The sequence below is a fragment of the Ovis canadensis genome, chromosome X (genome assembly GCF_042477335.2).
Source record: "Ovis canadensis isolate MfBH-ARS-UI-01 breed Bighorn chromosome X, ARS-UI_OviCan_v2, whole genome shotgun sequence".
NCBI classification, from domain to species: Eukaryota; Metazoa; Chordata; class Mammalia; order Artiodactyla; family Bovidae; genus Ovis; species Ovis canadensis.
Genome location: NC_091727.1, coordinates 82860811 through 82888242, shown reverse-complemented (window position 1 = coordinate 82888242; position 27432 = coordinate 82860811). Strand labels below are relative to the sequence as shown.

The following is a 27432-nucleotide window of genomic DNA, read 5'->3' as shown; positions in this document are numbered from 1 at the left end:
CCAGTTTCCTTGCCTGGAAAATCCCATGGACAGAGGAGGCTGGTGGGCTGCAGTCCATGGGGTTGAAAAGAGTTAGGCACAACTGAGTGACTAACACTTTCACTTTCAGAGAAGATGCTACTTCTTGCTCACTAGGTCCAATTAGCATAATGTCATCAGTGTATTATAACGGACCAGTGTGATATCCCATGGAAGGACAAGGTGATCAACATTGTTGTTAACTAAATGATGATGTAGGGATGGAGAGATAATATATCCCTAAGGAAGGTATACTGCAGCTCTTGCAAGCTGGAAACAAACTGCATGTGGTGGGACTTAGGGACAGATATGGAGAAAAAGGCATTTGTTAGCTAAGTAGCTCCATACAGGTAGCACTGTAGTTGTTGCTGTTGTTTAGTCACTAAGTTGAGTCTGACTGTTTGTGACCCCATGGGCTGCAGCATGCCAGACTTCCCTGTCCTCCACTATCTCCAGGAGTTTGTTCAAACTCATGGGCATTGAGTCAGTGATACTACCTAACCATCTCATCCTCTGCCACCTTCTCCTGCCCTCAGCCTTTCCCAGCACCAGGGTCATTTCTAGTGAGTTTGCTCTTCCCATCAGGTGGCCAAAACATTGGAGTTTCAGCTTCAGCATCAGTCGTTCTAATGAATCAGTTCAGTTCAGTTCAGTTCAGTCACTCAATCATGTCTGACTTTTGTGACCCCCATGGACTGCAGTACACCAAGCCTCCCTGTCCATCACCAACTACCAGAGTTTATGCAAGCTCATATCCATTGAGTCAGTGATGCCATCCAACCATCTCATCCTCTGTTGACCCCTTCTCCTCCTGCCTTCAATCTTTCCCAGCATCAGGGTCTTTTCCAATGAGTCAGTTCTTCACATCAGGTGGCTAAAGTATTGGGCTTCAACATCAATTCAGCTTCAACATCAGTCCTTCCAATGAACACCCAGGACTGATCTCTTTTAGGATGGACTGGTTGGATCTCCTTGCAGTCCAAGGGACTCTCAAGAGTCTTCTCCAACACCACAGTTCAAAAGCACCAATTCTTTGGAGCTCAGCTTTCTTTATAGTCCAACTCTCATGTCCATATATGACTACTGGAAAAATCATAGCTTTGCCTAGAAGGACTTTTGTTGGCAAAGTAATGTCTCTGCATTTTAATATGCTGTCCAGGTTGGTCGTAGCCTTTCTTCCAAGGAGCAAGCGTTTGTTTGTTTGTTTGTTTGTTTGTTTGTTTTTTAATTTCATGGCTGCAGTCTAATAAATATTCATGGTTTATTTCCTGTAGAATTCAATTGTTTGATCTCCGTGCAGTCCAAAACATTCTCAAGAGTCTTCTCCATCAACAAAATTTTGAAAGCATCAATTCTTCAGCACTCAGCCTTCTTTAGGGTCCAACTCTCACATCTGTACATGACCACTGGAAAAACCATAGCTTTGACTATACCCACCTGAGTCAGCAAAGCGATGTCTCTGCTTTTTAATACACTGTCTCAGCAATACGTGAACCATGAACTTTCAGATGTTCAAACTGGTTTTAGAAAAGGCAGAGGAACCAAAGATCAAATTGCCAACATCCTCTGGATCATCAAAAAAGCAAGAGAGTTTCAGAAAAACATCTATTTCTGCTTTATTGACTGTGCCAAAGCCTTTGACTGTGTGGATCACAATAAACTGTGGAAAATTCTGAAGGAGATGGGAATACCAGACACCTGACCTGCCTCTTGAGAAACCTGTATGCAGGACAAGAAGCAACAGTTAGAACTGGACATGGAACAACAGACTGGTTCCATATAGGAAAAGGAGTATGGCGAGGCTGTATATCATCACCCTGCTTATTTAACTTACATGAAGAGTACATCATGAGAAACACTGGGTGGAGGAAGAACACGGTGGAATCAAGATTTCTTGGAGAAATATCAATAACCTCAGATATGCAGATGACACCACTGTTATGGAAGAAAGTGAAGAAGAATTAAAGAGCCTCTTGATTAAAGTGAAAGAGGAGAGTGAAAAAGTTGGTGTAAAGCTCAGCAAGCAGCCCCATCACTTCACGGCAAATAGATGGGGAACAGTGGAAACTTTATTTTTCTGGGCTCCAAAATCACTGCAGATGGTGATTGCAGCCATGAAATTAAAAGATGCTTACTCCTTGGAAGGAAAGTTATGATCAACCTAGACAGCATATTAAAAAGCAGAGACATTACATAACAAAGGTCGGTCTAGTCAAAGCCTATGGTATTTCCAGTAGTCGTGTATGGATGTGAGAGTTGGACTATAAAGAAAGCTGAGCACTGAAGAATTGATGCTTTTGAAGTGTGGTATTGGAGAAGACTCTTGAGAGTCCCTTGAACTGCAAGGAGATCCAACCAGTCCATCCTAAAAGAAATCAGTCCTGGGTGTCCATTGGAAGGACTGATGTTGACGCTGAAACACCAATACTTTGGCCACCTGATGTGAAGAGCTGACTCATTGGAAAAGATCCTGATGCTGGGAAAGATTGAGGGCAGGAGGAGAAGAGGATGACAGAGGATGAGATGGTTGGATGGCATCACTGACTCAATGGACATGGGTTTGGGTAGACTTCGTCAGTTGGTGATAGATAGGGAGGCCTGGAGTGCTGAGGTTCATGGGGTTACAAAGAGTCGGACATGACTAAACGACTGAACTAAACTGAACTGAACTAAGTTTACCATGGCTTTTCTTTCAAGGAGCAAGCATCTCTTAATTTCATGGCTGCACTCACCATCCGCATGATTTTGGAGCCCAAGAGGAGAAACTGTCACTACATACACATTTTTCACCTTCTATTTGCCATGAAATTATAGGAGCAGATGCTACGAACTCAGTTTTTAAGCCAGCTTTTTCACTCTCTTCTTTCACCGTCATCAAGAGGCTCTTTAGTTCCTCTTTGCTTTCTGCCATTAGAGTGGTATCAGTTGCATATTTGAGGTTGTTGACATGTCTCTCAGCAATCTTGATACCAGCTTGTGATTCATCAAGCCCGGCATTTCACATGATGTACTCTGCATATAAGTTAAATAAGCAGAATGACAATACATATCCTTGTCACACTCCTTTCCCAATTCTGAGTCAGTCTGTTGTTCCATGTCTGGTTCTAACTCTTGCTTCTTGACCTATATACAGGTTTCTCAGGAGACAGGTAAGGTGGTCTGGTGTTCCCATCACTTTAAGAATTTTCCACAGTTTGCTGTGATCCACACAGTCTGTGGTTTTCCTCTATTTGCACTGTTCATTTAATAAGTCTTCCTTATTTCTTCTTGCTATTCTCTGGAACTGTGCATTCAGTTGGGTATATCTTTCCCTTTTTCCTTTGCCTTTTGTTTGTCTTCTTTTCTCAGATGTTTGTAAAACCTTCTCAGACAACTGCTTCACCTTTTTTGCATTCCTCTTTTGGGGGGATAGTTTTGGTCACTGCCTACTGTACAATGTTATGATCCTCCATCCATAGTCCTTCAGGCACTCTGTCTACCACATCTAATCCCTTGAATTTATTCATCACCTCCACTGTACAATCATAAGGGATTTGATTTAGGTTAGGGGCTTCCCTGGTGGTTCAGAGGTAAAGCCTCTGCCTGCAATGCAGGAGATCCAGGTTTGATCCCTAGGTCAGGAAGATCCCCTGGAGAAGGAAATGGCAACCCACCGCAGTACTCTTGCCTGGAAAATTCCTTGGGCTACAATCCACGGAGTCGCAAAGAGTCGAACACGACTTAGCGACTTCACTTTCACTTTTTTCATATCTGAATGGCCTATTGGTTTTCCCTACATTGTTCAATAAGGAGCTCATGATCTGAGCCACAGTCACCTCCATGTCTTGTTTTTGCTGACTATACAGAGTTTCTGCATTGTTAGCTGCAAAAAGTATAATCAATTTAATTTCAGTATTGACCATCTGATGATGTCAATGTGTAGAGTCATCTCATGTGTTGTTGGAAGAGGGTGTTTGCTATGACCAGTGTGTTCCTTTGACAAAACTCTCTTTGCTTTTGCCCTGCTTCATCTTGTACATTAAGGCCAAATTTGCCTGTTATTCCAGGTTTCTTTTGAATTTCTACTTTTGCTTTCCAATCCCCTGTGATGAAAAGAACATTTTTTTTTTTTGGTGTTAGTTCTAGAAGGTGTTGTAGGTCTTCATAGAACTAGTCAACTTCAACTTATTTGGCATCAGTGGTTGGGGTATAGACTTGGATTACTGTGATGTTGAATGGTTTACTTGGAAACGAACTGAGGTCATTCTCATTTTTAAGGTTGCATCCAAGTACTGCATTTGACTCTTTTGTTGACTATGAGGGCTACTCCATTTCTTCTAAGGGATTCTTGCCCACAGTAGTAAATATAATGGTCATCTGAATTAAATTCACCCATTCCCATTGTTCATTTTGTTCACTGATTCCTAAGATGTCAATGTTTTCTCTTGCCATCTCCTGCTTGATCACATGCAATGTAATTTGATTCATGGACCTAACCTTCCTATGCAATATTGTTCCTAGTCATATTGTTCTTTATAGCACCAGACTTAACTTTCAGCACCAGACATATCCACAACTGAGTGTTGTTTCCGCTTTGGCCCAGCCACTTCATTCTTTCTGGAACTATTAGTAATTGCCCTCCACTCTTCATCAGTAGCATATTGGACACCTTCCAACCTTGGGAGCTCATCTTCTAGTGTCATATCTTTTTACCTTTTCCTATAGTCCATGGAGTTCTCGAGGAAAGAATACTGGAGCGGGTTGTCATTTCCTCTTCCAGTGGACCACAATATGTCAGAACTCTCCAATATGACTTATCTGTCTTCAGTGGGTCTGCATGGCATGGCTCATAGCTTCATTGAGTGTGATCCATGAAGGGGGCAGGTAGCATGGCACTGGAGATGTCAATTTACTCAAGCAATGAAACTACATTGGTATAGTACCTGAAATTGAAATCACCACCTGGTCAATCTAATGAAAACCCACTCTCATTCTCCAAGACCATCTGTTTTCTGCTGCTAAGTCACGTCAGTCATGTCCGACTCTGTGCGACCCTACAGACGGCGGCCCACCAGGCTCCTGCCCCTTGGATTCTCCAGGCAAGCATACTGGAGTGGGTTGCCATTTCCTTCTCCAGTGCATGAAAGTGAAAAGTGAAAGTGAAGTTGCTCAGTCCTGTCCAACTGTTTGCGACCCCATGGACTGCAGCCTACCAGGCTCCTCCATCCATGGGATTTCCCAGGCAAGAGTACTAGTGGGTTGCCATTGCCTTCTCCGTCTGTTTTCTACACAGGCCAAATAGGCTACTTTAATGGGGATACAAACACTCCTGCATGTTTGTAGCCCTTGATGGTACTGCAAATCGCTGAAATCCATTCAGATATGTGCAATGATTTGGTTTACTATATTTCTAGATAGAGGCAATTCTAATTGCTTCCATTTCGCCATCCATGCCAAAATAGCCCTCACTCTGCAGGTCAGGGAAAGGATGAGTTGTGGACTCTGCCAGCTGCTGAATATGTCTATCCTAATTTTGCATTCCAGAACTGTGTAGACAAGCACAGGATTGGTTTGGGTTCACACTGAACCCAATGGAGGTGGTCCTAAGTTAACATTTCATTGATCCCTTGACCTCCATAAGCTCCTACTATGACTGATGGACCATAGTGACACTTAGGGTATCTTGGAATTAGTATGAGATCAGAACCAGTGTCCAAGAGGCCCCAAAAGGTATTATCCTAATTCAAAATCACATTGACTAAAAACCTCTAGGTCCCCTTCAGGAAGGCCAGTAAACAGACTAACAATATATATTTTGGGACAGTGCACTGGGGCATGATGGACACCTACTTCCAGATTTCAAAACTTACCCCAAAGCTGCAGCTATCAAAACTGTGTGGTACTAGCATAAGGATGGACACATAGATCAATGGAATAGAATTAAGAGTCTGGAAAAAAAAACCCCATAAATCTATTCATGGACATACATCCCAAAGGGTTGAAAACAGGTATTCACACAGAACCCCATGGAGGAATGTCCACCACAGTAGGCACAAGGGAGAAGTCACTCAAATGTCCATCTACTGCTGAGCAGATAGAAAACATGTGTGGTCTAGCCATACAGTGGAATACTATTCAGCCAGGAAAAGGAAAGAAGTGCTGATTCGTGCTACCACGTGCATGGGCCCTATGCTCAGTGACAGCAGCCAGACACAGAAGGCCACCTATTTATTGTATGCCTCCATCTCTAGGAAGTCTCCAGAACAGACAAAGGGCTGTTGATAGGAAGCTGATGAGTGGTTGGTTGCCTGAGGACTATGCAGGGTAGGGTGGGGTGGGGAAAACTGCAGGAGGGGGCAGTGGGGATTGACTGCCTGGTTGGTACAGGGGTTTCTCTTTGCAGTGGTGCCAACGTTCTGGAACTAGACACAATGGTGATGGTGGCCCAGCACCGCCAGTGTATACTTGGTGCCACTGGGTGGTCTGCTGCCTTCTCTGTATAAAGGTCTCCTCCCGTGGAAAGGGAGAGTTCTGACAAAGAGAGGGTCCAATAGGCAGGGTGAGCAGGATCCTGCCAGCGCCATTTCTTTCCAGGTTCAGGCCTGCGGAGGTGGGGGTGGGGTGGGGAGGCATGGGAAAGCAGTGATCTCAGGGGGGTCTGCCCGTCACAGAGCATGTGCCCCGACCAATGAGGGGCCGGCTCGTGGTTGCTAGGATACGGAGTAGAGGTCTGAGAGTACCAGTTGTCTTGAGAGGTTGGGACCATCTGACTCATCCCACTGCATCTCATCTCAACGCATCTCATCTCACCGCATCTCATCCCATCACACCTCATCCCATTGTACCGCAAAGCAAGGCCTCGGAGAAAGCGGGCTCAACGGTCAGCATGCCCAGGGAAAGGGGCCATCGAAGGTCGTCTGGTCGCCGCTCCCGGACCGCCCGTGCCGAGCTGTCCTTCTCCATGAGCCACATGGAGCGCCTCCTGCGGGAAGGCCACTACACCCAGCGCCTGAGCTCGTCCGCACCCATCTTCCTAGCAGCCATTATGCAGCATCTGACTGCCAAGGTCCTGGAGCTGGCAGGCAACGAGGCCCAGAACAGCGGTCAGAGGCACATCACCCCAGAGCTGGTGGGCATGGCAGTCCACCACAAAGCTCTGCTCAACGGCTCTTTTGGGATGACACCCATCTCTTTGGTGGCCCCAGCCCGGCACTAGCTGCTCAACCCTGGGTCGTGGGTCCTGGGTCCCAGGTCCTATGTGCCCAGCCCCCAGACCGGCCTCCCCTCAGCTGTCGGGCGGCAGGTCTGCTCACTGACCGACCACAGCCCGGTGCCTCAGGCCCAGTCTTGTCGAATCAATCAAAGTGTCTCAAGACATCCCTGTGTGTGCTTCAGTCACTTGGCCTGGGAGGTGGTGGTGGAACACCCCTCCTTGGAGAAGTAGGGGTCGGCCGTCTGGCTAGAGTGGAGGGGGAGTGTTGTGGGTACGGGTGGAGTCGGGGATGGCAGGCAGAGAGGAGCGGTGGCCCATGGTGACAGCGCATGTGGTGACCCCGGTGAGAGGCTGGCTGTGGCGAGGGTGCGATGGAGAGGGGTCTGGGGCGGGGGGAGGCCGGGGAAAAGAAGGCTCCCCCGTTGGCTCTGAGCAAGTAGGAGCCAGGCCAAGTCCCCAGAGGGACCGGGGTCCTGGTGGTGACCTTCAAGACCGAGAGGATGGTATCGTGGCAGAGTGAAGGTGCCAAAGTGACCAACCGCCTCACGGCGCGCGATGCAGGGATGGTGGACAGCGTGCAATGCAGGGATGGTGGACAGCGTGCTTGACAGGGGTATGGGGGCAGGGGCCTAGATACCCATGGGGGCAGGGGCCTACACCGCAAGACTGCGGCGGAATGGGGACTGGGGTGGGCGGGACACAACCCGCAATTATGCAAAATCGGAATCAGGGTCACGCGGGGTCACCAGTTGACTTTTTGGTCGTGTGCCTTTAGAGATGCCAGGAGATGCCCTGCTTGGCAACCTGCGGAAGCAAGCTGTCACCTAGCAACAGCGGGCTCCCAGCTAGGGCCGGCGCAGGACCCCCGATTTGCATATGGCGCCGGCAGCCAATCATGGCTCTGCCTCCGCGCCCGCTCTTTTGCGTATCACCCCGGCGACGGGAGCGTCTGGGCGGCCGCGCCGGGGCGGTCGCGCTGTGGGCCCGAGCCGGACGCAGGGCACGTCGCCTTGTCGCCGCCCGGTTGCGTCAGCACGCCTGGAAGGGCCGGGGAGGCGAAGATGGCGGCTTCCGCGGCCGGCCTGGGCGGTGGCGCGGGCCCAGGCCCCGAACCGGGAGATTTCCTGGCGCGCTACCGCCAGGTGTCCAACAAGCTCAAGAAGCGGTTCCTGCGGAAGCCGAACGTGGCGGAGGCCGGCGAGCAGTTCGCACAACTCGGCCGTGAGTTGCGCGCCCAGGAATGCCTGCCGTACGCGGCCTGGTGCCAGCTGGCGGTGGCGCGCTGCCAACAGGCGCTCTTCCATGGGCCCGGCGAGGCGCTGGCGCTGACCGAGGCCGCGCGCCTCTTTCTGCGGCAGGAGCGCGACGCGCGCCAGCGCCTGGCCTGCCCCGCCACCGCCGGGGAGGCCCTACAGGCCGCCGCAGCCGCGCTGGGCGCTGCCGTGCGCCTGCACCTGGAGCTCGGGCAGCCGGCCGCGGCCGCCGCGCTCTGCCTCGAGCTGGCGGCTGCCCTGCGCGACCTGGGCCAGCCGGCCGCCGCCGCCGGCCACTTCCAGCGCGCCGCGCAGCTGCAGCTGCCCCAGCTGCCCCTGGCCGCCTTGCAGGCGCTCGGCCACGCCGCGTCCTGCCAGCTGCTGGCGCGGGATTACAGCAGCGCGCTGGCACTCTTCACGCACATGCAGCGCCTGGCGCGGGAGTTTGGCGGCCCCCCGCCACAGCCCCTGCCGCCGCCGCCCCCACCGCCCGGGCCGCAGTCCGCCGCCCCCGCGGCCCTCGCCCCGCCGCTCCCGTCCGGCGCTGGGCCGCCAGCCACCGCCGCCCCGGCCACGCTGGGTGCCTTCGCCGACGTGCTGGTCCGCTGCGAGGTGTCCCGCGTGCTGCTGCTTCTGCTCCTGCAGCCGCCGCCCGCCAAGCTCCTGCCGGAGCATGCGCACACCCTGGAGAAGTACGCCTGGGAGGCTTTCGACGGCCACGGGCAGGACAGCAGCGGCCCGCTGCCCGAGGAGCTTTTCCTGCTGCTTCAGTCCTTGGTCATGGCCACACACGAGAAGGACACGGAGGCCGTCAAGTTGCTGCAGGTAGAGATGTGGCCCCTGCTGAGCGCCGAGCAAAACCACCTCCTGCACCTCGTTCTTCAGGAAACTGTCTCCCCATCGGGCCAGGGGATCTGATGAATCCCTGAGAGGAACCCAGCCACGCTGTGCCTGTTCCTGAAACTCACGCACCGGCCTGCGCGTTTGCGGGAGCATGAAAGATCTTGATCCTGGCGCTTCTGCCTCTGCAGTGCATCTTACTTGTCTTGCCACCGGAGGAATGTAGTTGACTAAAGTCACCTTGTTTCCATGACAGTGACAGGAAAAAAAAAACAAAAACCCAACAACATATAATCAAATCGGAGGACACAGCTCACCTCACCAGAAATTTCAATATAAACTTGAGAATCCCTTGGGTCCCTTTCACCCAACTCTCCCCCCCACCCCGCCAAGGTTTCCCTTTCCCCACATCCTTGTTTCACACAGGATTTATTTGAATAGCTCTGGCTCAGAACTCTAGCTGCATGATCTTTTCATGGTGACACTGATTTCTTAGCATATTCCGATGTCTGCTTGTGTGATCGCCCATTTCCTCCTTTATTTCATGTGCCTCATACGTAGTATTTGTTGGAATCGTTGTATTCAGTCCTCCGCGGTTGTCACTACAGCCCTCAATCTATGATAAAGCCTTTCTGACATTCCTGACTTGTGGTTTAGATTGAGCTCCTCTGTAAAATGGGAATTTTATCTAGCTGTCAGAAGATAGGAGCACAAACAGATAGTTCCCTTTTAGATCCGAGGTGGATTCGTTTACTCAAAATGGACACTGCCTATGAATCTACAGAGATCATTTGCGATGTGGTCCTTAGGGGCAGTGTGTGTGTTCTCGGTGCCAAAGGGGTGGGCTTGGGAGTAGGGGTGAGGGTGGGGTGAGCTCCAGCGCAAAGGTGTCAGATGTTCATTGGAGTTTTCAGTTGCAGTTGTTCCAAGAGATCTGGGTAATCGACACTGGCAGGTTTTACTTGTAGTATGGATCCTTCTACAAATCTTCCTTTAACTCAAATATATAAAATCAACATGCTTCTTTGGTCTAGCGTGATCACATATGTGCCAGACTGTGCCCTTGGTCCCCAAAAGCAGGATGGTGTTCCGTTTTTAAACACTATATTTCTGGTCCAAATGATACATGCAAACTGACTTAGCTGTTTTCTCAAATTTTCTTGAGTGTTAAGTGTGATGACAAGAACTCTTTAGAATATATTCTCATTCTCAGCCATTCAGTTTGGGAAAATGCATCCTTGAGGCTGAGGTTGTAGACAGCAGTAATCTTTTGGGGTGAGATTTAAGCACTCAGTTTGGGAATCGATCTTGCTTTTGCAGATTTGGTGGGGAGGGGGAATATGTGGAATGTATGAGATAAGTGCCTCCAAATGGGTCAGACTTTTAGGGTATTTTTTGTACCTCTATTTCAGCAGTGTGGAAGCAGTGGCTAGGCAAGTATAGGGGAGCCCATTGGAGACAGATGCAGGCACCCCTCCTGTGCTCTCACGTGACTGCCAGGCAGGGTCCTTCCAAGCCCTGAAAGCCCAGTCCCACTTATTGCCAAGGTAGTGAGGGTGCATGCTCCCTTGTGCGTTTGCTTTTTTGGCGACACTCAGCCCTGGCTGCCTCCCTTACCATCCTTGGGACAAGAATGCTTACGAATGGATTATGGAGTGTGCCTGATGAGAGCATTTGAGTTTGGGCAGAAGGGAAAACCTTAGAGGCTTGCTTAGAGTAGGTGGCGGAAGGGATTCCTAAAGATGCTGGTATTGGATATACAAGCGGTGTTCGACTTCTCCAGAGAAAGGAAGACAACAGAATCAATCTGTTAAAAAACAAGAAAGCATACCCAGGGACTTCCCTGGTGGTCCAGTGGCTAAGACTCTGAGCTCCCAGTTTAGGGGACCCAGATGTGATCCTTGGTCAGAGAATTAGTCCCACATACCACACCATGCCTCAGTGAAGATCTAAGATCCCATGTGCTACAACTAACACTTGGTATAGCCAAGCAAATAAACATAAATATTTTCTAAAAGAATAGCCAGGAAATCACTAAAGAGGAAAAACTATAAGGGAAAAGTAGTCTGATAAGATATTAAAATATACAATCAGGACTTCCCTGGTAGCCCATTGGTTTAGAATCTGCCCCAAAATGCAGGGGACATGGGTAAAAACCCTGCTTGGGAAACTAAGATCTCACATGCCAAGGGGCAACTAAGCCCTCCTGCCACAATGAAAGATTCAACATGCTGCAACTAAGACCCAAGACTAATTTTTTCTTAGTGCTTCACAAATCCAACTTCAATTATAAAAAATAAAATATACAATAAGGCATCTTTAGGTAAAACAGTGGGGTAGTGGTGTAGCAATAGACAAACACACCTGTGAAGTGAATAGCATGTCAAAAAGTAGACCCAGATATACATAAAGTTTAGTTTAAGACAAAGATAGCATCTCAAATCTCTACAGAAATGATGGACATTTTAATAAATGGTTCTAAGACAGCTGAAAAGCTATTTATTAAAAAATTAAGTAGATTCATATCTCACTCCATACACAAAAATAAAACTCCAAATGTATAGGGGTCTAAATATTAAAAAATAAAATCATACAAGCATCAGGAGAAAACATTAGTAAATTCTTCTGTTGCTTTAGTGAAGAGAAATACTTTCTAACTACAATTTAAAACCAGATGTAATTAAAAATTGGTAAATTTGACTTAATTAAACTTTTTAAAATAAAAAACTTTTACATGGTTAAAAAAACACCATAAACAAAGTAAAAAGACAGCAAACTGGGAGAAAATATTTACTACATATAATGCAGAATAATAGCTAATATTTCTAAAATAGATTCACTTTATTATTTTACACATTTTTTTCATTGGGATTTTGATCCTTTGTCCCTCAATTATATATATATATATATATATATATATATATATATATATATATATATGCTTGTTTCTATTGAAGAAACAGAAAGGTAAGCCAGAAACAAAATTGGTTGGCTACAAGGGGTGAAAGGGCCAAGTTTTTGTTTATTTTTAATAATATTGACTTTTGTAATCATGTTAATGGTTTCATATTAAAATATAAAATAAAACCAACAATGATAGAACAATAATTCTAAAACTAAATGAAAATGAACAGTTGAGTTCTACTATACTTCAAATAATCAACAAATGTATTCAAGGAAAAAGAAAAGACAATGTCAATATTTTTTAATGCAGTTCTTTGGCTAAATATTCTCAACCTAGAAAGAATTCAGAATATATCAATAATATCTTGAACTATTCTTAGCAGACTTGCGTTTTGTGGGGTGTTTTTTTAACTCTGAAGAAAAAAGACTCTACTGATGAGCATACTTGAGACTGGTCCCAGTAGTTGCCAATGGAAAGAAGTGAAAGTCTGTAAACAAGTCACAGTATATTTTTCAAAAGAGTAATATGTTACAGTTTCTTAGTGAGATTTTAAGCTTTTAGAATATGTGAAATGAATGTCTCCTGCAAACAGCAAATGGAGAAACATATATCAAAATCTATAAAAATTTTATTTAAAAAGCAAAAATCTGTCATATTTGAACCAAGGACACTCCCTCCCTTCCCACCTGCCCCCTACCCAGACTCAGTGCTCTGATTCAGATTGCAATCACTTTCTCTTCCTTTGACTTGTTGTCAGAGGGCTTTCTTCCTGGGAGGAGCAGTATGTCATTATGTCTCATCCTGACCCCCAGCTGTGTGCCGATGAGGCTGAGTCCCAGGCAAGTGTGGTGGAGAAGTTAAAGTTCCCTTCTTCCACTCGGTTCCCACTTACCGGACAGAGGGTGCACCTTGGGTGTGATGGTTTGAGAACACTGCGGTCCTGATCATCTTGTTCTTTCTCTGGCTCATGAGTCAGTGGTTCCACTTCAGGCAGATGCTCCCTTCCAGATGTTCAAGTCCTAGAGCACGAGTGTCACTCAGAAGTTTTCCATTGTCCCCAATCCCAGTTCCAGAGCCATGGCTCACAGATTTTACCCAAAAGGAGGCACAGACCAAAAAAAAAAAAAAAAACAGATAGCTCCTAATCTCTTCCCAGAGGAACTGATTTTATTACAACAGACCATGGAGAAATTCAAACCTAAGGACAGTCTCAAGAACAATGGAGGTCGCAGTGAAAAGACAGTGAAACTTGTGGATTTAATGAAACTGCAGACTTAGCCAGTTATGAGCCTTCCTGGGATCAGAACAAATATCAAGCATGAACTCAGAAACTGTTCTTCAAAGAAGCCACAATTTGGTTGAATTCCTTTGAAGAACAATTTATGCTCCCAAGGCTTTGATGAAAACAATAAGTAATCAGCTGGCAATTCATGGACTTTTAACAGCTGGATGTGGTCAAGCAAAGAGAATCCTGTTAATATCACTGTCATTCCAGGGTAATAGGTCAGAGTCTTAACAATGTGTGGGGCAAGGGTGGGGGAGCATAGGTATAGACTTTACTGGTATAATCCACCTAGTCACTAAAACAATAACCAACCCTGGGGTGGGTAATGGACCAATACTCAAGAGTTACTACAATATGTTATCTAAAATGGCTAGCCTCCAACAAAAAAAATTATGAGACATACAAAGAAGAAAATATGGTTCATACACTGGAAGTAAAAAGTAGGCAATGCAAACTGCCTGAAATAGCAAGTAGATGTCAGATTTAATAGAAAAAGACTTCAAAGTCATCCTTACAAATATGTTCACAAAACTAAAGGAAAGCATTGTTTAAAAAATAAAAGATATGGTGGCAATGTTATATCAAATATAGAATATCCATACAAGATAGGAAGAAGAACCAAAAGGAAATTCTGGAGTTGAAAAGTACAATAACTGAAATAAGTAATTCACTAGAAGGGCTCAGCAAATTTCAACTAGAAGAAGAAAGAACTAGCAGACTTGAAGACAGGTTGATAGAGATTATGCAAGTGAAAAATAGGACAGACAAAGAATGAAGACAGTTGAACAGTCTCTGAGAAATGTAGGACACCATAAAGTGTACCAACATAGGAGTAATGAGAAGAGAGAGAGAAAATAGTAGAAAAAATATCAAAAGAAATATCAGAACACTCCCTAAATTTATTGAAAACCAATAACCTACACATTCAAGAAACTCAATGAACTTCTAGTAGGATAAAGATAATGAGATTCCCAAACAGATGCATCATAGTAAAAGTTCTGAAAGTCAAAGAAATAATTAAAGTCATAGAGAAAATCTTGAATGTAACAAGAAAAAAAAATGATTTCTCTCTTAAAAGGGAACTCCAATAAGATTAACAGTCAGCTTCTGGAGGAAACAATGCATTGGGATAACATATTCAATGTGATAAAGTAAAGAATGTAAACCAGCAACCCCATATTCAGCAAATCTATCTTTCAAAAAAGGAAAGCAAATAAAGACATTTACAAAGTAAACAAACAAGCACTGAGTGAATTTGATGCTAGCAGACCTGCCTTACAAGAAATACTGATGGAAGTTCTTCAAGCTGAAAGCAAGTGCCTGCAGATGACAATTCAAACACACATACACACACAAAACAGCACCAGGAAAGGTGTTTATATAATTATAAAAGACAGCATAATTGTAAACTTTTGTTCTTTTCTGTGAACTGATTTTTTAAATGTATAAAATAATACATATAATAATATGTAAAATACATACAGTAGCATGTATATGGTGTACTGTTGGGTTTGTAACATAAAAGGTAATATATTTTCCAAAAGCAATGTAAAAGAAGTGGGTAGGAGTCAAGCTATACTGAGTTACAGAAATGACTACAGTTGGCAAGGCAATAATTATTACAATGTATTGTTGGATTTGTAATATTAATAGACATAATAGGTATAATAACAGTATCATTAAAGAGGAGAAATGGGATAGAGCTATATAGGAATAATGTTTCTATATATTACATAGAATATATATGTATATATGTGGAATAAGGTAGTATAGATCTGAAGGTGATTCTGGTAAACCAAGATGTATTTGGCAAACCCTAGAGCAACCACTAAAATATATATATTTATTTATTTATTTATTTATTTATTTATTTTAAAAAATCATTTTTCAAACTTATAATGCTACATTATAAAATATTCACTTAATGCAAAAAAGGTAATAAAGGAGCAAAAAATCCCATAAGATATATAAAAAAGAAGAAAAGAGCAAATATAAATCAACTATAGCAGTGGTTAGAATAATAGCAATCTAGTAAAAAAAAAAAAGCAAAGATTGTGAGATTGGCTAAATAACATAATACAGCTATATGCTATCTACAGGAGATGTACTTAATGTTCCACAATACAAATTGATTGAAAGTAAAAATATGAAAATAGATATATCATGATAACAGCAACCACAAGAAAGCTGAAGTGGCTATACTAATATCAGATACAACAGACTTCAAAGCAAAAGTTCCTAGAGATAAAGAGAAACATTTCATAATGACAAAAAAGTCAGTCATTCTTATTATAAATCTATATGCAACAGAAAACAAAAATACAAAATATATGAGGCAAAAACTGATAGAATCGATGTGAGAAATAGTTGTACAATAATATTTGAAGACTATTGGAAGGACTGATGTTGAAGCTGAAACTCCAATACTTTGGCCACCTGATGTGAAGAACTGACTCATTTGAAAAGACCCTGATGCTGGGAGGGATTGGGGGCAGGAGGAGAAGGGGATTACAGAGGATGAGATTGTTGGATGACATCACTGACTCAATGGACATGAGTTTGGGTAAACTCCGGGAGTTGGTGATGGACAGGGAGGCCAAGTGCACTGCAGTCCACAGGGTCACAAAGAGTTGGACAAGACTTAGCAACTGAACTGATACTAAACTTTCATTAATAGATAGGACAACTATACAGGAAATGAACAGAAAATAGGAGACATGTTGTTGTTCACTCGCTCAGTCGAGTCTGACTCTTTGTGATCCCATGGACTGCAGCACTCCAGGTTTCCCTGTCCATCACCAACTCCTGGAGCTTGCTCAAACTCATGTCTACTGAGTCAGTGATGCCATCCAACCATTTCATCCTCTGTCATCCCCTTCTCTTCCTGCCCTCAATCTATCCCAGCATCAGTGTCTTTTCCAATGAGTCAGCTCTTCACAGAAGGTGGCCAAAATACTGGAGCTTCAGCTTCAGCATCAGTCCTTCCAATGAATATCCAGGGTTTATTTCCTTTAGGATTGATTGGTTTGATCTTGCTGTCCAAGGGACTCTCAAGAGTCTTCTCCAATACCACAGTTCAAAAGCATCCATTTTTCAGCACTCCACCTTCTTTATTGTCCAACTTTCACATCCATGCATGATTACTTAGGGACCTTTGTTTGCAAAGTGATGTCTCTGTTTTTTAATAAGCTGTCTAGGTTTGTCATAGCTTTTCTTCCAAGGAGCAAGTGTCTCTTAATTTTGTGGCTGCAGTCGCGATCTGCAGTGATTTTGGAGCCCACGAAAATAAAATATACCACTGTTTCCACTTTTTCCCCATCTATTTGCCATGAAGTGATGTAACTTGATACCATGATGAAAGGTTGTTGCTGAACCACGCAAAGACGCCGGGATTCTTGGCCTCCGGAGGAGAAGAATTCAATCTGGGGCCAGAAACGAGGCTTGATCACTCAGAGCTTTTGTGTAATTAAGTTTTATTAAAGTATAAAGGAGATAGAGAAAGCTTCTGACATAGGCATCAGAAGGGGGCCGAAAGAGTACCCCCTTGCTAGTGTTAGCCATGGAGTTATATACTCTCTAATTAGTTATTACAGTGAATCAAAAGAATGTCTGGAGGTTGTAAAGACCTCACTAGACCTACTCCCATAATTTACAGCTTAAGATAACAGGACTAGCCAGAAGGTTTTTTCCAGAGACTGTCTTCAAGCAGGATACATTATTGTTATATAATCCTAAGGAATGTAGAGGGACAAAAAAAGTTTGTCTTTTCTTCCTCCTTGAGAATTCCAGACCCCTCTCTCCTTGGGGACCCCTAGACTTATTATCAACCTGCTTAGGAAATGACTCTCATTCCCCCCTTTTCTTTTAGGAGAATTATGTTGCCAGGGGAAAGGGGCATTGTTTTCATTCCATAACTGCTTCTGAGCTGATAAGGGGCATTGTCCCTAAACTGGTGAGGCAACATATTCTCCTAACCCTCATATTGAGGGTCTCTGATCCAGGGGCCCCAAGTAATATTTGGAAGGGGCTGTGGCACTCGTAGGAGCTTGGACAACCATTTGTACCTTAAAAGCCTTCATGCAACTAGAAACAAATCCAATTACACAGTTACAAATGCAAGGCAAAATAGTCATTAAAACAAGTTAAAATTAAAAGTCATATTATGTCCATAGTTACATCAGTCTATCTTAAGGTGGTTAAATGTCATCAGTTTAAGAGGCATCACATGCGATTGTTGTTGAAGGTATTTGCAGACTCTGAGAAAGTCTTTTCCTTGTGGAGATGTCCACTATGGGAAGCCTTTCACTGATGAAGAAGGGAGCACTCCACAGACACAGCAGTTAGCTTGAATGTGGAATTCAGCATAGGAATGAGACCAGGACAAGAAGGCATTGTCTTGAGGATCAAACGGCAGACTCAGGACTTCTGGGGTCAGCAGAAGTAGGCTCACATAGATTATCAGGCCCATCTGAAAAGTACAAAGTCAGAGCATAGAAAGTAAAGACATAAAATTAAGTCACTTAGTTCTGGTCAGGGTGCCACCTCTTAACTCGAGTGTGATGTACCCACGAATCAATTTCTGGCACTTTGACAGCTGTGGGAGAAGAAAGAATAACCTGGTAAGGGCCTTCCCAGAGGGGTTCAAGGGATGGGTCCCCAGACCCGTGTTTTTATGAGGACCTCAGTTTCTGGCTCAAATAGAGGCTTGCTTGACTCAGAGGCTGGGTCAAGAGTTGTCTCCCAGAGTTCAGTTAATACATGTTGAAAAGCTGAGAGCTAAGTTACATAACTAGTTAATTCCAAGGCTTCTGGGTCTATAACAATGTCTGTGCATAAGAAAGACCTTCCATAAATACATTCAAAGGGGGACAGTCCCTCCTGTTGGGGGGCAGTTCGAGCCCTCATTAAAGCTATGGGTAGGACTTTAATTGTCCTGTGTCTCTTGAGTTAATTTGCACAGATGTCTTTTGATAATGTCATTAGCTTTTTCAACCTTTCCTGAGGATTGGGGTCTCCAGGAACAGTGTAAGTGATATTCTATTTCTAGAGCCTTAGACACCACCTGAGTTACAGCAGCTTTAAAGGCGGAGCCATTGTCACTCTGAAGGCTCTGTGGTAGCCAAAACCTGGGGGTAATTTCATGGATTAAAATCTTTATAACCTCCTTAGCCTGTTCACTATGACAGGGAAAAGCCTCAATCCATCCAGTAAAAGTATCCACCCAAACTTGTAAGCAAGAATACCCATTAGCTTTTGGCATATGAGTAAAATCAATTTCCCAGTCCTCTCCAGGATACTTCCCACTTCGTTGTAATTCAGATTTTGCTAGCTTTTCAGTCTTTGGGTTATTTTTCTGACAAACCTCACACCTTTTGATAATGTTCGTTAAAGTTTTCATTACATTTTTACCTTCAAACAAACGAGAAGCCATCTGGTAAGCACTCTCTTCACCCAAATGAAAACCCTTAAGAATTTTCCATTGAGCATTTTCAAGAATTATTAATCGTCCATCCTCAGACTGTAACCATCCTTTATCAGTAATCTTTGCTCCTCTTTTCTCATATCTTTCTAATTCTTCCTCAGTATATTGTGGTTTTTCCTGTTCCACAGGACCTGTCCAGATCAAAGGCGTCTGTAGTGAAGGGGTTTCGTACAGTGCCGCTTTTCTGGCTTGACAGTCAGCCAGCTGATTACCTTCAGCTGCTTTATTATTTTTTTTTATAGCAAAAAAAGAAGTTTACTGGAATATACTAGAGACTTTTATCATTGATCAGATAGGAGATAAATACTCCATATATACAGTTGACCCTCCAACAATGCAGGGATTGGGGTGCTAACCCAAGCACAGTTGAAAATCCACATTTAACTTTAGAGTCTCCTCTTCAGTTCTGCCTCTGTAGCTCCAACCAAGCTGGGTTTACCAGTGTGGTACATATTTACTGGAAAAAAAAAGCCACTTGGCCCCACATGTTTCAAACCTGTATTGTTCAAGTTCAGTTCAGTTCAGTCACTCAGTCGTGTCCGACTGTGAACCCATGGACTACAGCACACCAGGCTTCCCTGTGCACCAACTCCCAGAGTTTACTCAAACTCATGTCCATTGAGTCAGTAATGCCATCCAAAGATCTCATCCTCTGTTGTCCCCTTCTTCTCCCGCCTTCAATCTTTCCCAGCATCAGGGTCTTTTCTTTTTTTTTTTTTTAATTTTTATTTTTACTTTATTTTACTTTACAATACTGTATTGGTTTTGCCATACATTGACATGAATCCACCACGGGTGTACATGAGTTCCCAAACATGAACCCCCCTCCCACCTCCCACCCCATATCATCTCTCTGGATCATCCCCGTGCACCAGCCCCTAGTATCCTGTATCCTGCATCAAACATAGACTGGCGATTCGTTTCTTACATGCTAGTATACATGTTTCAATGCCATTCTTCCAAATCATCCCACCCTCTCCCTCTCCCTCAGAGTCCAAAAGTCTGCTCTCCACATCTGTGTCTCTTTTGCTGTCTCGCATACAGGGTCATCATTACCATCTTTCTAAATTCCATATATATGTGTTAGTATACTCTATTGGTGTTTTTCTTTCTGGCTTACTTCACTCTGTATAATCAGCTCCAGTTTCATCCACCTCATTAGAACTGATTCAAATGTATTCTTTTTAATGGCTGAGTAATACTCCATTGTGTATATGTACCACAGCTTTCTTATCCATTCGTCTGCTGATGGACATCTAGGTTGTTTCCATGTCCTGGCTATTATAAACAGTGCTGCGATGAACACTGGGGTACATGTGTCTCTTTCAATTCTGGTTTCCTCGGTGTGAATGCCCAGCAGTGGGATTGCTGGGTCATAAGGCAGTTTTATTTGCATTTTTTTAAGGAATCTCCACACTGTTCTCTATAGTGGCTGTACTAGTTTGCATTCCCACCAACAGTGCAAGAGGGTTCCCTTTTCTCCACACCCTCTCCAGCATTTGTTGCTTGCAGACTTTTGGATCGCAGCCATTCTGACTGGTGTGAAGTGATACCTCATTGTGGTCTTGATTTGCATTTCTCTAATAATGAGTGATGTTGAACATCTTTTCATGTGTTTGTTAGCCTTCAGCTGCTTTACTCCCATCTCTGTTGTGTCCTTTGCAATGCATAACAGCTACTTCTTTAGGACAATATATAGCAGATAAAAGTCTCTCGATCTCTCTGAAATGTTTAATAGGTTCTCCTGTTGCTGTTTTAAACTGTCTTTCTGGGACTTCCCTGGCAGTCCAGTGGTTAAGATTCTGTGCTTCCAATGCAGGGGGCATGGGTTTGATTCCTGGTGGGGGAACAAAGATCCCACATGCTGCAAGGCACAGCAAAAAAATAAATAAATAAAATAGCAACAAGAATAATACAATTTAAATAAATAAATAAACTGTCTTTCTTTCCATATTGCAGCATGAGCATGTAAAGTCAAATAAGCACACTTAGAATCAGTGTAGATATTTACCCGCTGCCCTTTGCTTAACTCTAGAGCTCGGGTCAGAGCCATAAGCTCCACTAACTGAGCACTGGTTCCCTGGGGGAGAGATTTTGCTTCTAAAACCCGTTCAGCCATCACCACAGTGTAACCTGCTTTATGCTTTCCATCCCAAACAAAAGAACTGCCATCAGTAAATATTTCCATGTCAGGATTGTCTAATGGGGTATCCACTAGATCTTCCCGAGCTGCATAAAGTTAGAAATTGGGAACAATCGTGATCAGGTGTTTCATTTTCCTTCTCAGGAAGGAAGGTGGCAGGATTTAAATTTCCACAAACTTTAAGCTTAATTACTGGTCCTTCTAACAACAATGACTGAAATTTAATAAGCCTACTGTCTGCCATCCACATATTAACCTTAGAATTTAAGATCCCACTCACATCATGAGAAGTCAGTACAGTAAGGTTTCGTCCATTAATTATTTTTAAAGCTTCAGGTGCTAATAAAGCCGCTGCCCCAATTACTCTTAGGCAGTGGGGCCACCCACGTGAAATTACATCTAATTCTGTGTTTAGATAAGCAATAGGTTGCTGGTGAGGCCCTCGAGATTGTGTTAAAACTCCCAAGGCCACACCTTTTCTTTCAGTGACAAACAAATTAAATTCTGACCCTGTGGGCAAGCTCAGAGCTGGAGCTTGCAGGAGAGCAGTCTGAAAAACCTTAAAAGCCTTTTGAGTATCTGGAGACCAAACAAGTTTGTCGGTTTGAGCCTGCTGAGTTTCAGCTATAAGTTTATATAAAGGCTGGGCAAATTCCCCATAACCCAGAATCTAAATGTGACAGTAACCTGTGATTCCCAAAAATCCTCTCAATTGTCTTAAAGTCATAGGTAGGGGATGATTTAGTATAGGCTTAATTCTCTTGGGGCCTATGGCTCTAGTCCCTTCTGATATGATTAGGCCCAGATATCTAACAGATTGTTGACAAAGCTGAGCCTTTTCTCTTGATGCCTTGTAACCGCAGCCTGCCAGAAAGTTTAAGAAGTCTTCTGAGGCTCGTGAACAAGCTTCCTCTGTCTCAGCACTGAGCAAAATGTCATCTACATGTTGTAACACCACTGCTTCGGAGCTATTAAAGTTTTGTAGATCCCGTGACAAACTTTATCCAAATAAGTGAAAACTGTCACAAAATCCCTGGGGCAAAACTTTCCAGGTTAACTGAGAAACTGGCTGTGTAGGGTCCTCAAAGGCAAATAGAAATTGACTTTCCTCTGCCAAAGGCACTGAATAGAAGGCATCTTTCAAATCAATTACTGAGAAATATTTGGCTCATTCAGGAATTTTAGACAATACAGTATAAGGATTAGGCACCATGGGATGTAAAGGAACTACAACCTCATTTATTATTCATAAATCTTGAACTAGTTTCCATTTACCATTTGATTTTTTATACCCAAAATAGGAGTGTTGCATGGACTGTTACAAGGAATTAATAGTCCTTGTTCCTTTAAATTTTCAATGATGGGTTTTAACCCTTCCTTAACCTCAGGTTTCAGTGGATACTGCTTCTTATGTGGAAATAAGTGTGGGTCTTTGAGCTTGACAACTACAGGAATAGCATTTTGTGCTCAACCCACAGATTTTCCTTCAGCCTATACTCTAGGATTTACATTTTGTTCAATTAAAGGGAGAGAAAGGGAAGGCTCCATATTCATGAAAACAGAGGCATGGACTTTGCTCAGTATATTCCTCCCCAAAAGGGGTGAGGGAGACTCTGGCACGATCAAAAACTCATGTGAAAATAGCACAGAGTCTCAGTTATAGCTTAAAGAATAACTGAAGTAATACCTTTTGGCTCGTCCAGACAGTCCCATTACGGAAGCGGATCAGGAAGAAAGTGGGCCAGGGGCTTCAGTAAGCACGGAGTAAGTTGCCCCAGTATCTAAAAGGAAATCGAAGGATTGGACCCCCACAGTTATTAATGTCCAGGGTTCTTCAGGTGTAATTAGGACGGGAGCTTGTGTGGGGACCCCAGGACACCTTTAGTCCTGTTTGTCTTGAGAGCCCGACCCCTGAAACCTACGCCTCTGAGGGCAGTCTCTCTTCCAGTGTGGTCCTTTGCAGACCGGACATGGAGCCGGGGGCAGCTTAGATGCCTGAGGGCAATTCCGCTTGAGGTGCCCCTCCTTTCCACAGTAATAGCAAGCTCCTCCCTTTTCACCTGGGTCCCTCTGGGCATTTTTTTCAGGCTGTTTACAAACGGTTTTCATAGCCATTGCAAAGGCTTCTGCCTGTTCCTTTGTCCTTTTTTTTTTTTTTTTTTTTGCCTTTCTTTCTTTCCCTCATATTCCCTACCTTAATAGACTGAGCCAGTTGCAACAGATTATATAAAGACTGATTTGGTCCATATGCCCATTTTAATAGTTTACAGCGGATATCTGGAGCCGACTGAGTGAGAAATCTATCCTTTAAGATCACTTTTCTCTCTTCACTTTCAGGATCAATCTCAGTGAATCTGCGAAGGGCTTCTCTCAGTCTATCTAGGAATTTACCAGGAGCTTCCTTCTTCTCCTGTTCTATGTCTTCCAATTTGCCATAGTTTAAAGGCTTAGCACACGCCTGCCTGAGTCCTTCAAGAATACATCTGACAAAATGACTGATCCCATCTTCCTTTAGCTGTGTTGTAGTCCCTGTCTGGTTCTGTAGTTGAGACCGCCTGATTGCCATTGGGGAGGACCGCTATCTCATCTTCCCTCTTCCCTACTGATTCATTACCAAGCCATTCATCTCCATAAGCAACTGCTTTCCCCAAAACTCTAGTCTTTGAGTCGGGAGTCAGCGTTTGTCCCAAGATATACATCACATCCTTCCAAGTAAGATCATAAAGCAGAGTAACACCTTTAAAATCTCTAAAATATTTTTCTGGGTCCTCTAAATAGTCTCCCAGATCCTCCTTGATTCTTTGTATTTCTTGATAAGAAAAAGGCTTATTAACTCTCATAGACTGATTATTTTTCCTGGTGGGTGCTTCATGAAGAGGCAACAGCTTGTGTGGCTGTTCCTCAGTCTCTCTGGCTGCTCTGCATATATGATCTCAGGGATAGATTGGAGAAATCTGCTTTTATTTATCTCTTTGTCTCCTGTGCTCCATCTCATCTAGCAAAGTAGGAGGACAGGAGGGAGCTGAAGGAGTCACACCCAAATCTGTACCCTTAGGACATAAGTCTGGCATATTTTGCAAAGAGAAAAAGGGCAACACATATACTACTTCTCCCCATTTTCCTTGTTTTCTACAGAACTGCTCTAATTGTAAAACAGTATTGTACTTAAGAGATCCTCCAACCAACCACCATTCGCTGTCCTCCAGTGGGTACCGTGGCGATGCAGTATCACATAGGAAGACCAGGTGTGTCTTATTTAAGCCGTGGGGATCAAATCTATCCCAGTTTTTCAGGATACAGTTCAAAGGAGTGAGGCTGGAATTGTTAGCTCCCATCTATGAGAGAAAAAAAGTGACCAGCACCATCTTCCTACCAGAGGCGTCCCTCCCTGCTCTAGATGGGGGTGTAGACAGACTTTACACCAAAGCTTTTCTTTCCTGGTTGGACTTTACCGACACAGGTGACATACCGATGCAGGTGACATACTCGTCCCTTCCGGTTCTACCACCGAGATGGGATGGAGATGCACCAGGGGTAAACCTGATGGAATCCCTGACTGACGTCCAGCTCCTCACCATTAAAACCTTGCTTGCCTCTGATGCCACCCAGGGTGCAATCAGAGTAACCTTCCGGAATACCTCCAAGGCTAAGACCCTGGGGGCACCTTCCATCACCTGAGTGCCTGTGCACGACCCTGAGTATATTCCTGACCACAATAAGACTGATATGAACATAAAACTGAAATGTTCCTACCAAGCGTCACCACACCAGTATAAGAGTCTACTCTGGTCCACTAAGAGCCAGCATTACCAAAGGGAAAAAAAAAATCCATTGTAGTTCCAGTCTGAGTAACCTTTAACCTCAGAGATGCTCTTGGAGCTAGTGCTCCATCTAGCTTCCAAACTTTCCATGCCTAGCGAGGCTAGGTGCTTCCTGACTACCAATTCAAGTTTGGGGTCTAAGTCATAGTACACAGTAACCGTATAGATCACAAGTCCCTTGAAAGTCTATGATCTGACAGATTAGGTTCATACTTCTAATTCCCAAGGGGTTATGAAATGGTCAAAGAGACCAAAAAGTTTGACTGAGAAAGGAGAGTTCGGTCCACATGCTTTACCCATTTCTGGTCAGTCCCCAAAGGAGACATTGGGTGTCTCTTGGCATGGGCAGGTTGGTATAAACCCCCGACAGGTTTCTGCCATAAGCTGTATGAGGTCACCGCAGAACCGCAGAGCAGGGCTCCTCACTTGCTTCATGCAGGGCATTTCATTCATTCACCAAGCACACCATAGAGTTAGTAAAGCACGGCAGAAAATGTGTTTGCTAGGAGAACAAAGAACTAGAGCTCCAAGCATCCTTACCTTGCCCTGAAGAATCCCAGATGAGCCCCCAAGATGAAAGGTTGTTGCTGAACCACGCAAAGATGCCGGGATTCTTGGCCTCCGGAGGAGAAGAATTCAATCTGGGGCCAGAGACAGGCTTGATCGCTCAGAGATTTTGTGTAATAAAGAGAAAGCTTCTGACATAGGCATCAAAAGGGAGCAGAAAGAGTAACCCCTTGCTAGTGTTAGCCATGGAGTTATATACTCTCTAATTAGTTATTACAATGAATCAGAAGAATGTCTGGAGGTTGTAAAGACCTCACTAGACCTACTCCCATAATTTACAGCTTAAGATAACAGGATTAGCCAGAAGGTTTTTTCCAGAGAGACTGTCTTCAAGCAGGACACATTATTGTTATATAATCCTAAGGAATGTAGAGGGACAAAAAAGTTTGTCCTTTCTTCCTCCTTGAGAATTCCAGACCCCTCTCTCCTTGGGGACCCCTAGACTTGTTATCAACCTGCCTAGGAAATGACTTTCTCAATGATCTTCATTTTTTGAATGTTGCATTTTAAGCCAGTTTTTTCACTCTCCTCTTTCACCCTCATCAAGAAGCTCTTTAATTCCTCTTCAATTTCTGGTATCATCTGCATATCTGAGGTTGTTGATATTTCTACCAGCAATCTTGATTCCAGCTTGTGATTCATCCAGCCTTGCATTTTGCATGATGTACTCTGCATATAATTAAATAATCAGGGTGACAACATATAACCTTGTCGTACTCCTTTCCCAATTTGGAACCAGTCCTTCATTCTACGTAATGTTCTAACTGTTGCTTCTTGACCTGCATACAGGTTTCTTAGGAGGCAGGTAAGGTGGTCTGGTATTCCCATCTCTTGAAGAGTTTTCCATAGTTTGTTGGGATCCACACAGTCAAAGGCTTTAGCCTAGTCAATGAAGCAGAAGAAAATGTTTTTCTGGAATTCTCTTGCTTTTTCTATGATCCAACAGATGTTGGCAATTTGATCTCTGGTTCCTCTGCCTTTTCTAAAGCCAGCTTGAACATCTGGAAGCTTTCAGTTCACATTCTGTTGAAGCCTAGCTTGAAGAATTTTGAGCATTACCTTGCTAGCATGTGAAATGATCACAATTGTGTGGTAGTTTGAACATTCTTTGGCATTGCCCTTCTTTGGGATTGGAATGAAAACTGACCTTTTCCAGTCCTGTGGTCACTGCTGAGTGTTCCAGATTTGCTGGCATATTGAGTGCAGCACTTTCACAGCACCATCTTTTAGGATTTGAAATAGCTCAGCTGGCATTCCATCACCTCCACTAGCTTTGTTCACAGTGATACTTCCTAAGGCCCACTGACTTCCCACTCCAGGATGTCTGGCTCTAGGTAAGTGACCACACCTTTGTGGTTATCCAGGTCATTAAGACCTTTTTTGTATAGTTCTTCTCTGTATTCTAGCCACCTCTTCTTAATCTCTTCTGCTTCTGTTAGGTCCTTACTGTTTCTGTCCTTCATTGTGCCCAGCTTTCATGCCCATCTTTGCATGAAATGTTCCCTTGGTATCTCCAATTTTTTTAGAGACTTGGACTACGCTAAAAACAAATAAGACATAATTCGCATATAGAACAATCCACCCAAAAGTAGAATATAAATTTTTCTTAAGTGTACATGGAGAATTTTCCAAAATAGCCCATTTACTCTACCATAAAACAAATTTTCAATTTTAAAAATTACAAATAATACAAAGAATGTCCTCTGACCACATGAAGTAAAATTACAAGTGGGGGAAAATGTAGAAAACTCACAAATATATAGAAATTAAACAAAACCTTCCTAAATAACAAATGGGTCAAAGAAGAAATCAAAAGAGAAATCACAAAATAATTTGAACTAAATGAAAATACTTTTATGAAAATTAATGGGATGCAGAAAAAGAACTGCTCAGGGGGAAATTTATAACTGTGAGTGAAAGTGAAGT

The 27432-nt window shown here is 43.8% G+C and overlaps 2 protein-coding genes across 2 annotated transcripts; both read left to right on the top strand.

Moving 5' to 3' along the window:
- The first annotated feature begins 6883 nt into the window (after positions 1-6883).
- LOC138929971 (histone H2A-Bbd type 2/3-like) lies at positions 6884-7213 on the top strand. Its single transcript, XM_070289619.1, has one exon. It carries the CDS (start codon positions 6884-6886, stop codon positions 7211-7213), a length of 330 nt encoding a protein of 109 aa, XP_070145720.1.
- A 944-nt stretch (positions 7214-8157) lies between these two features.
- Positions 8158-9948, top strand: LOC138930383 (40-kDa huntingtin-associated protein-like). The gene has a single exon (XM_070290519.1). The coding sequence runs from the start codon at positions 8272-8274 to the stop codon at positions 9379-9381; it is 1110 nt and encodes a 369-aa protein (XP_070146620.1). The 5' UTR covers positions 8158-8271; the 3' UTR covers positions 9382-9948.
- Positions 9949-27432: the final 17484 nt, after the last annotated feature.

Excerpts from the sequence above, each read along its gene's own strand:
- LOC138929971 (XM_070289619.1), top strand. The coding sequence starts at position 6,884 with ATGCCCAGGGAAAGGGGCCATCGAAGGTCGTCTGGTCGCCGCTCCCGG.
- LOC138930383 (XM_070290519.1), top strand. The coding sequence starts at position 8,272 with ATGGCGGCTTCCGCGGCCGGCCTGGGCGGTGGCGCGGGCCCAGGCCCC.